We start from the raw sequence: 9458 nt of genomic DNA on the forward strand, positions 1-9458 counted from the left end.
ATATTATTTAGAGAGCTCATGTAATCATTTATTACAATTTATTCTTCATATTTGATCATTTATTGAATCACAGAGCAGTTCAGTCACAGTATGGTTCTAAACATAAGCAAGCTATATTGTGAAGAAGGAAATTTGTAGATGTTTATGATAAACTACATTGCGGGTACATTGCATTTTTTTGTTTGTTTTTTGTTGTTTTTTTTGTTTGTTTGTTTGTTTTTGGTTGTTTTTTTTTTTGTTTTTTGTGTGGGGTGGCTGGGGGTAAAGCTAAGCGGAGACTCATCTTTTCTATAATATGGGACAAAGAAAAGTTCATCTGTTAGAGTTAATATTGTTTCATTAGGAGAGCTGAAACAGTGTCTCTCTCAGAACAACTCAGCCTGTTGCACCTCAGCGCGCTCCGATAACAGCGCTGTTGAGGAGAGGAGTTTGGTCACACAAGCAAAGTTGGACATATCTGTTCGATGACGCTCTGAACACATAAACTTATAGTCTGTTAGATTTTAGATCCCAACATCTCCGGTAGCTCGGGAGCAAAGTGTAGAGAGAGGACAGGGTTTGCTCGCTCAGGACAGGAGCTGCAGGCTGACCGGTGTTTATCCTGACTGCTTCACAGAAATCAGAAAGACCTGCCCTGCTCTGCTCTGACTGGATAAACTAAGCTGTGGTGTTTGTTTGATTTGTTGAACGCAACGTCTGTATCAGACTGGGCGGCTTGAGACCGCAACAGAAAACGAACAGGTTTCTCTTTTCCTCATTTTTTTAAATACCAAAAATACCGACACGGGCAAAATGATGTTGGCTATTGTCATAAATGTCGGTATCGGTTATTTTTCGGTTTATCGCCCAGGCCTACAGTGATTCTTGGTGTCTGAGTAACAGCTGACTAATTGTTAGCTGAGAAGCTCCACCTGTGGCTTTATACATATGAATCATCCATTTGTAAAAATATACTTTAATGTAAAATGGCAGAGTAAATTTACACCTATAATACAAGATTTTTCAATAAGGCACTATTCGGCAGCAAATGCTAACATAACAGAGAGAGAAAACAGTACAGCATCACATAGCTGGTTAGCTGAGAAGATTTTTGCCAAGAAGACAAAGGGAAAGTCAGGGTTTGTAATATTTCTAACCTGATCCCTGACTTTGGGTCAGCCAGTCCAGACAAGATATCTCTCGACCAGTCTTCAAACTGCTCCTGTTCGTACGCTCTCAGAATGTCCAGCAGGTCATCGCAGAAACGCAGAAAACCTTTGAACCCAGACAGGTCCGCGAGCAGAGCTTCAGCTATGTGAACAGAATCCTCCACCTGGTGCAACAAGGCGAGCAGATTAAATAAAGGGGAGACCTTTCATTTTCAGGTGAATCATTTCATATTTGTAATGTCAGTGAGAAAGTCTCTGTGGTGTAATCGAATGTTTTCCTAATCTTATACTCCATTAAAAAAGATACAAGCACTAACACTACCTTGTGTAACAGATGTCGAACCCAAACTACTTTGTTCACCACTTCAGGAAGGTTTCTGCCAGTCAGTGGGCCCGACTTTTCACCAGGGTCTCCATGGCAACGATTATCAAAGTCATTCTTTAGGCCTAAAAAAAAGTTGAATAAGAAATCACAAATTTTCCATGCTAGTCATCATGAGTAAGTGAATTTATTGTTGTTTTATGGAGGCGTTTACTGTAACAGATTCCAAGTCTATTTTTATGACAGCATTTAAAGTATCTGTTCAACTAAAGCTGACATTTTTGTTTTGCATCTTTTTGATATATGTGACCCATCACATCAAAACGAGGATTAAGTCTAAAAGTGGTATAAGGAGAAATAGGCAAATATAGTGTTTTGATTAAAACATTTGCAAGCATTGCATTTTGTCAAAAGATAATGAATAAATGCCTTAACTGTATAATTTGAATGAACCGTCTGAAATATAATCACAAAACAAAATTTTGAAGCACTTTTTTGAGCAGTAGCAACAAAAAAAATGATTTTGAGGAAAAATTCCTTAAAATTTTGAGACTTTCCATGTGAGCTAGCAAAGTTTTGTTTCTTTTCAGCTGGGAAATCTTAATATTCAAATACAATTTGAGGTTTCCTCTTTTTAAGGACATCAAAAATTCTTCATTAAAATTACACAAAATTAGGATTCAGACCAAACAGTAATGTATTATTGTAACCAACAAGACAAATTAAGTCATACATACGGATTTAATTATGATATCAGAATGATCCAGGTATCAAAATGTAGCTTTTAAAGCCAAGAATCTGAAAATGTAATGAGGTCATTTTGACCAAATTTGACCTCATTTTGATATGATGGATCACATATTTCTTTTGCCCCACATGAACACAATAAAAACTTGGAAACAAAACTGTATACCCTTGTTGTAGTCTAGAAGTCTGGCCAGTAATGTTTCTCTTTCTGACTGCAACTCTTTGCTGATTGTGGGACGTCTGATCAGCTCCTTGTGTTTCTGAAAAAGCTGCAGCAGCTAGAAAACAAGTGCTTAGGTTCAGCTCTTCCATTACCTCGCAGTATTTAACAATCGGAAATGAAAACGTGTGCTTCACTACCTGCTGTGGGTTGTCCTGCACATCAGAAATGTAGCTCTTCAGTCTGCCTGCGACCTCCAGCTCAGATGGCGCTATTACACGCTCAAACTGAGCAACTGCTGCTCTCCAAAGAGGCTAAAAAAAGAAAAAACTACTCAAAAAAAACCACATTTAAAAATTATAAAATAGTCTGTTTTCAGAATGACTTTACTTTAAGTTTGAAATTTTTTGAACTGCCATGAAATAAGACAAAACTTTGCATTTGTCTGTAAGTATGAGGTAAAAACATTTGTCATCATTGACTAATGTAAAATATCATCTAGAAAGTGAAAGCTTAGGGACCCCAATACCAAAAAACATTTTATTCCTCGTGTCAGAGGGAGCACTCGTGGTGACACATGCTTGTGATGCACTTCGCTCTTCTGCTGGTTACTTTCTGTTCTAGGGTACGGTCACTCTTTTTTTATATATCTGGTCAAAATTTAGAAAACTCTTTGGATGATTCTGTTTTTTTCCACCACAGGTCTTGCCTCACTCATTGACGTCCAAACTGCCTTTAACCATGCGTCAGCACAAAACAGCATACTTTGTGTGACACATTCTCATTTGCACAGAGTGAGGAAGTGAGATCAGAACACAAGTGGGCATTTAGGACGTGTTTGAAGACACATTTTAATGCCGGAGAGGAACACACACTTCCCCCACAAGATAAAACCAAAAGCAAACAAGGTGAGATATTTTCACTAGGAAAGCCCACAAGAATCTCAACAGACTCATAAGTCAGTCATCATCACATTATCAACTGCATTAGGCATCTTCCTCAAGATCAATTATGCATGATAATTGATTCATTCAGTGTGTTTTTACCCATCTGTTAGGACTTTTTTTGGTGGCATGAATCTGTATGCCTCACTTCCTGTGTGTCATTGAAACCTCTGCATCTCAGCAGCTGTGCCCTAATATTTCCACACTGAATGAGGGAAGAAAGTCCATATTACCAAAGCCCGTGCCTGCATATTTACATGCTAAATTTTAGGCATTCCAAAACATGGCATAAAAACAGACATACATAAGGTTTTTGTATGGGCATGGGGTTTACTTCGAGGACTCCTGGACTTTAAATATGATAAAGTAACACTGTTTTATTTTTTTTAAACTAACCTCAGTGTAAGGGTTGTAGTGCACAGGGTTGAGTCCAGAAAAAGGTTCGAACACACGAGCTGAAGTCAGAGCCTGCTGCTTTCCTCCAGGCAGCAAACAGAGCAGTTTCTCGTGAACCACACGAAGAGTCACCATCTGGTAAATACACAGGGAGTGTGTATTTATCATGGAAGATTTTTACAGTTGATATTTTTTACAATTTATAAAAGCAAATGTGTTTCTGAAAATAATGTGCTTTCAGAGAATAAACAAACTTCTATGGAAAATGCAAACAAGGCACAAATTTTTCTAAAAAAGGAAATGATACAGTTCATTAAAAAGAGGAAAGACCCATCAATATGTGACACAAGTAAGGTGACTCTAGATCAAAAGGACAATTTTAAAAAGTCATAAGTCATAAATAAGTTCAACACTGTTGAATTAAACCAATTTTGAGAAAAGTAAAAGAAAATCATATTTTTTGCTTCTTAAACTTGTGTTTGGTTTGTTATTATTGTTACAAAAGCAAGTTGATTTTTTTATAAATATAAGAACTTTTGTTTTCTATAAAGATGTAATTTTACCCACTGCATTCATTGTACTCATTTTTTCCACAGCAAGAAACTACGGTATGTCACCAAAACCATAAAGAAGAAGAATTGTATTTTTGGTGTGATGTTGTTTGTTGATTATTTGAAATTATATTGTGTATTAAGTTGAGTTTTTAATATTTGTATGTTGTATGTTTTTTTAGATTTATATAGTTTTTTTAAAATGGGAGCAGATGTTAAGATTTTTTTCTTCTTTCTGCTCCTTTTAATTTGACTATGTTGTGACAGTGTTTTTGACATGTTGTTGTTATTATTTGTTTTATTATTATTATTATTATTTGTTTGTTCTTTTTATTATTTGTTTGTTTTATTATTATTTGTTTGTTTTATTATTATTTGTTTGTTCTTTTTATTATTTGTTTGTTCTATTATTATTTGTTTGTTCTTTTTATTATTTGTTTTTTTATTATTTGTTTGTTCTTTTCATTATTTGTTTTTTTATTATTTGTTTGTTCTTTTTATTATTTGTTTGTTTTATTATTATTTGTTTGTTCTTTTTATTATTTGTTTTTTATTATTTGTTTGTTCTTTTCATTATTTGTTTTTTATTATTTGTTTGTTCTTTTTATTATTTGTTTTTTATTATTATTTGTTTGTTCTTTTTATTATTTGTTTTTTTATAATTATTTGTTTGATCTTTTTATTATTTGTTTGTTTTATTATTATTTATTGAATGAAATAAAATCCATTTGTGTTACTAAATAACATTAATGTTTAAAAAAAAAGGTTATTGTACTTCTGAATTAGGACCAGGTGAGAACGTTATGTTACCTCATTGAGTCTTTTTGCGAGGGAGTGAAGGGTTTGTGGACAGTGCTTGTTTCCCTTCCAGGGATGTGGAGCATGTCTTTTCCACACCTGAGGGTGACGAGATAACACAGTTCAGTAATTAGAACTGATCTCCTTTCATGTTTAACAATAGTTTTAATTAAGTTTTATGTTTCAGAGAAGACTTTTCAGCTAAGAGACTAAACTGAATCTCCTCCTGTTTTGCCCTCTCTCGTACCTGTCCAGTCAGGTGCTCGCAGGCTACCACCCACTGCTCACAGATGGAGACCCCTGTTCTGAGGTTCTCTCTCACCAGCACAAATGGCTCCTCAAAGATCTTAATGCCGCTCAGCTTCTTCTGGACGTACCTTCCCAAGGCTCCACCTTGCATATGCACAAAAGAAAATAAATACGTAATAATAATTATCTTATATCATTGTGCATAAAGCATACAGAGGACTGTGCACAGAAAAACACAAAACATTATTGACTAGAATGGACAAACCACTTGTTGGGATTAACCGTTACAATATTTATTTCAAGCATCATGAAATACTGACAATGACATACATGTAAATTATGAGCGATTCCAGAGAAACAAAGCAAGTTTCAGTTCTTTTTTTTTTTTTCATTTGCAACAGAGCAGTCAGCTAGATTAAAAAATAGAAGTATTAAAATGTCCTCCAACTTAAAAACATCAGCAAATATTTATTTTCATTTCCTGCTATGGTTTCATGAATATCATGGAGAGAGAACGAGACGCCCACCTATGACATCCATGAGTCGGACCATTCTTGTCTCTGGATAAGGCTCAAAATCTGTCTGCCTCCAAACATCATCCAGAGTGTCTTTGCTCTGTTCCACCAGATCCACAACATCTGACATGGACAAACCATCAAGGCCAGCAAACTCCTGATGGAAACACAAACACACATGTGCACTTTTCTGTTATGTTCATTTTGCTCTGTTCATTAACAGCAAGGTGAAACATCAGCTTCTAGTGGAGTTTCTAACCATACAGTGCATTAAATACAGTTGTTAGAAACTAGAAATAGTTTTGTTTGACCATCTTATCAGTGAAGTATCTGTAAAGTACAAAATCAAAACGTGATAAATGTATTGGTCAAATTACACATTCCCCAGCATACCTTCTGTATAGGTTTGAACTGTTCATTGAAATATGTAGCCTTTTCTCTCACTCTGCTCTTCTCTGCAGATGCTGACAGATCCGCCCAGAACTGGAACTCATCATTAGGAGTGAGGATGCCTGCAGTAAGTGTCAAAAAAATACAGCTTTATATGAAAATTCAAATGCAAACCACTCATTGTTACTTCTATCTGACCTATATTATGTGCTGCTGCAATTTTCTTTAAGATGATCCAATTAGAGATTATAAAAGCATAAAGTCTGATCTAGGAAGGCCACAAAGAACCATGTTTGAAATTAAGGTTATGATTGGGTCATGATTGTTAAAATTGTTGTTAAGCTAAAGTTGATTTGATTTGTGATTTCTTCAACTAAGGGACAAATTATGCACATACCCAGGACATCTTCTTCGGTACGGCCTCTCTTAGAAAAAGGTTGTGCTCCAGAATGGCGAACCACAGAGCCAAGGCCCACTTCCAATTCAGTCAGCAGGCTGGCCAGCTTAGGGTCAAATAAAGAGCGCCAGCGCTCATCCTTTAAGGATAAAATAATGCATTAGACATGGAAACCTTTATCTTTTATTTCAAAAAGGTTTAAAAACTTTTTATAGTAACAACAATGTGAAATGAAAACACGTTTATTGCCTTTATTTGGAAAGGACTTTCTTTTGTGAGATCAAGAATATTCATAAGGTGTGATACAGTATTACCTAATTATTTTATTATCTCTTTATTATCGGGGCGGCTGTGGCGGAGTGGTTAGGGGAGTTGTCCTGGAACCAGAAGGTCACTGGTTCGATCCCCCATCCAGCCATCTCAGTCGTTGTGTCCTTGGGCAGGACACTTCACCCACCTTGCCTACTGAGGGTCCGGTGGCACCGATGTATGGCAGCCCCACCTCTGTCAGTGTGCCCCAGGGCAGCTGTGGCTACAGTGTAGTCTGCCATCATCAGTGTGTGAATATGAGTGTGAATGGGTCTGTTAGTGTAAAGCGCTTTGGGGTCCGGAGGGACTTGAAAAGCGCTCTATAAGTTCAGTACCATTTACCATTTCCAAAGTAGGCCATAAACCAGAGAATGAATTTCACTAAAACTCTTTACAAGTCACTATTTAATGTACATCAACAACTGATCCCTTTTTTAATCAACCCCATTCAAGATGGTCATCATAGCTACCGTAATTGACCTTAGCGAGCACAAACAGTTATAACGCCGTCAATTTTACAAACACAGAGCTCAAATGTGGTGTGGTAGCAGTTGAGAAACATCCATATCTCATACACACATCTTTATGTAAAACTTTGGCATGCAAGGTAAGAGGCATTAAGCATTTCTTCAAACAATGCTACTCTCATTTATAATTCTTACAACCTGTGCATGTGGGTGGCTTTACCTGTAATAGCACAGGTGCAAAAACATGTCTGACAGCCTGATAGAGAGTGCTGATGGGAGATTCCAGCATGGACGACACCAGCAGGCTTTGATGAAGGTTGTCTTCTGTGATCACTGTGGGATGCAGTTTGAAGAACACCAACACTTTCTCTTTACCGTCTCCCAAAGCTTCAATCTGTTGATGACAAGATGAAAAAAAAAGTTATATTGTCGCCAGGTAATCATTTAGCAAGGAATTATGCCTTTTATGCCTATTGTGAATTTTAATATTCAAGCCTACTGGCAAATAAATAATCTTTAGCGCTCGTCAATTTCACATCACGTGTTCTCCTTTAAGTTTAATGTTGTAATGAGACTTTCAGTTTTCACATCACCTTGTTTGATAAGTGAAAGTTGTCGTCATGTCTGGTGAAGAGCAGGACGAATTCATTTCCATCATCTAAGAAATTGTTCAGCTCCGAGCTGTCAGCCAGGGATGATGATGGCTTTATGCCATAGAAGTTTCCAGCTGTGGTCAGGATGAACTTCTTGCGAGCGTCCTCCAAACCGTGGGGCATCTTTCAGCTCACTGTAAATTACTAATAGTGAAACAGCATAAGGAAATAAATTATACACCAAGGCAGTATTGGATATGTCAGTGTTAATAAATATACAAGTTGAAGAAGAGTATTTTTTACATTCTCTCAACTTGGAGATAATGTAAAATTTCACTATCTCAGTATTGGAGGTAGAGTGCTTTGTTTTCCTTTAATTTTCTACCTATTTATTATATAACTTTAAATAAGTTTATACTTTTATCAACGTCATTCTAACCAAACTTAAACTTGTCAAGTTTCTAATGTGTACTGAGACATAGCGATATCTATAGTAAATTGCAAGCTACTACCATCATCACCGAAACATTTAGCGTATCATACAATGTTTAATCATGCATCGTGTTTTAAGAAGATATATCTATTTGTGCATAGTAGGTTTCCGAGCGTATGGTGCAGTAAACCCGAGTAAATAGCATTAGCTTGCTTGCTAATGTTAGCCTTCCTCGCCTGCGTTCAGTGGCTGTGTCGAAAACGGTGGGCAGCGAGCAGGCTAACGCAAAAAAACATGAAGATGCTGGCGTCGTACCTTTTTCCTGTCAAATGTTGTGTCCCATTCACTGCCTTTCATAGCTTGAAATACGAACTAACCATGTAGAAAGGTTTCCTTCTGCTGAGCTTTACTACGCTGGCGTGGTTGCTAGTGGGAACCACGTCTCGTTGTGTCACATGACTATGTTTGTGGCATTCTGGTAAAACTACTACGCAGTACATTTACTCCGTTTACGTAAAGCGGGCGCACAGTTTACAGAAGCAGTATTGTTAGAATACGAATATTATTTTGTAGTAATTGTATGGTGATATGTTTACACTGAAACAGATACAGGTTTTTTGGTTTCTTTGAACAAAAAGCATCAGTTTCACATCACCTGAAACCAAGAACTAACATAAGAAAATACTAGGCCAACAATACATATTTCAAGGGCTATTCGTTGCCTGAGATTTATATTTAAGATTTTATCATTTCCCATTGAAGTCCAACCTGTTTGTCTGTTAGCAAAATGTCTCATTACCACTGGATGGATTTTAAATAAACTTTCAGACTGCTGATTGCCCTTGGAGTTACTCTAATTCAAAATGACTACCACTGCTAAATAACCTTACAAAAGTGGCTTTAAATTAGTCAACTATTGAGAAACTGAGTTCACATCTGTCCTGGAAGTAGCTGAGACTGAGAGTCATTCACTTCTCAGTATATGAAGGTAAATTTGTATTTTTATTATTCAACCAAACAAAAAGAAAATTTCAGTCAA

General features: G+C 36.4%; 1 protein-coding gene across 1 annotated transcript in view; it reads right to left on the minus strand.

Annotated features, from left to right (window-relative positions):
- Positions 1-8842, minus strand: part of dync2h1 (dynein cytoplasmic 2 heavy chain 1) — a gene marked incomplete in the record, with an annotated part of 120612 nt that extends 111770 nt beyond the window's left edge. The window contains 13 exon segments of the mRNA XM_014014065.1: positions 1137-1312; positions 1471-1595; positions 2384-2495; positions 2578-2691; positions 3718-3852; positions 5079-5165; positions 5314-5459; positions 5843-5987; positions 6224-6342; positions 6618-6756; positions 7614-7787; positions 7987-8190; positions 8735-8842. Of these exon segments, the coding sequence (XP_013869519.1) occupies positions 1137-1312; positions 1471-1595; positions 2384-2495; positions 2578-2691; positions 3718-3852; positions 5079-5165; positions 5314-5459; positions 5843-5987; positions 6224-6342; positions 6618-6756; positions 7614-7787; positions 7987-8169 (1655 nt within the window).
- Between the last annotated feature and the right edge of the window lie 616 nt (positions 8843-9458).

Source organism: Austrofundulus limnaeus, unplaced genomic scaffold (assembly GCF_001266775.1).
Source record: "Austrofundulus limnaeus strain Quisiro unplaced genomic scaffold, Austrofundulus_limnaeus-1.0 Scaffold109, whole genome shotgun sequence".
Classification (NCBI taxonomy): Eukaryota; Metazoa; Chordata; class Actinopteri; order Cyprinodontiformes; family Rivulidae; genus Austrofundulus; species Austrofundulus limnaeus.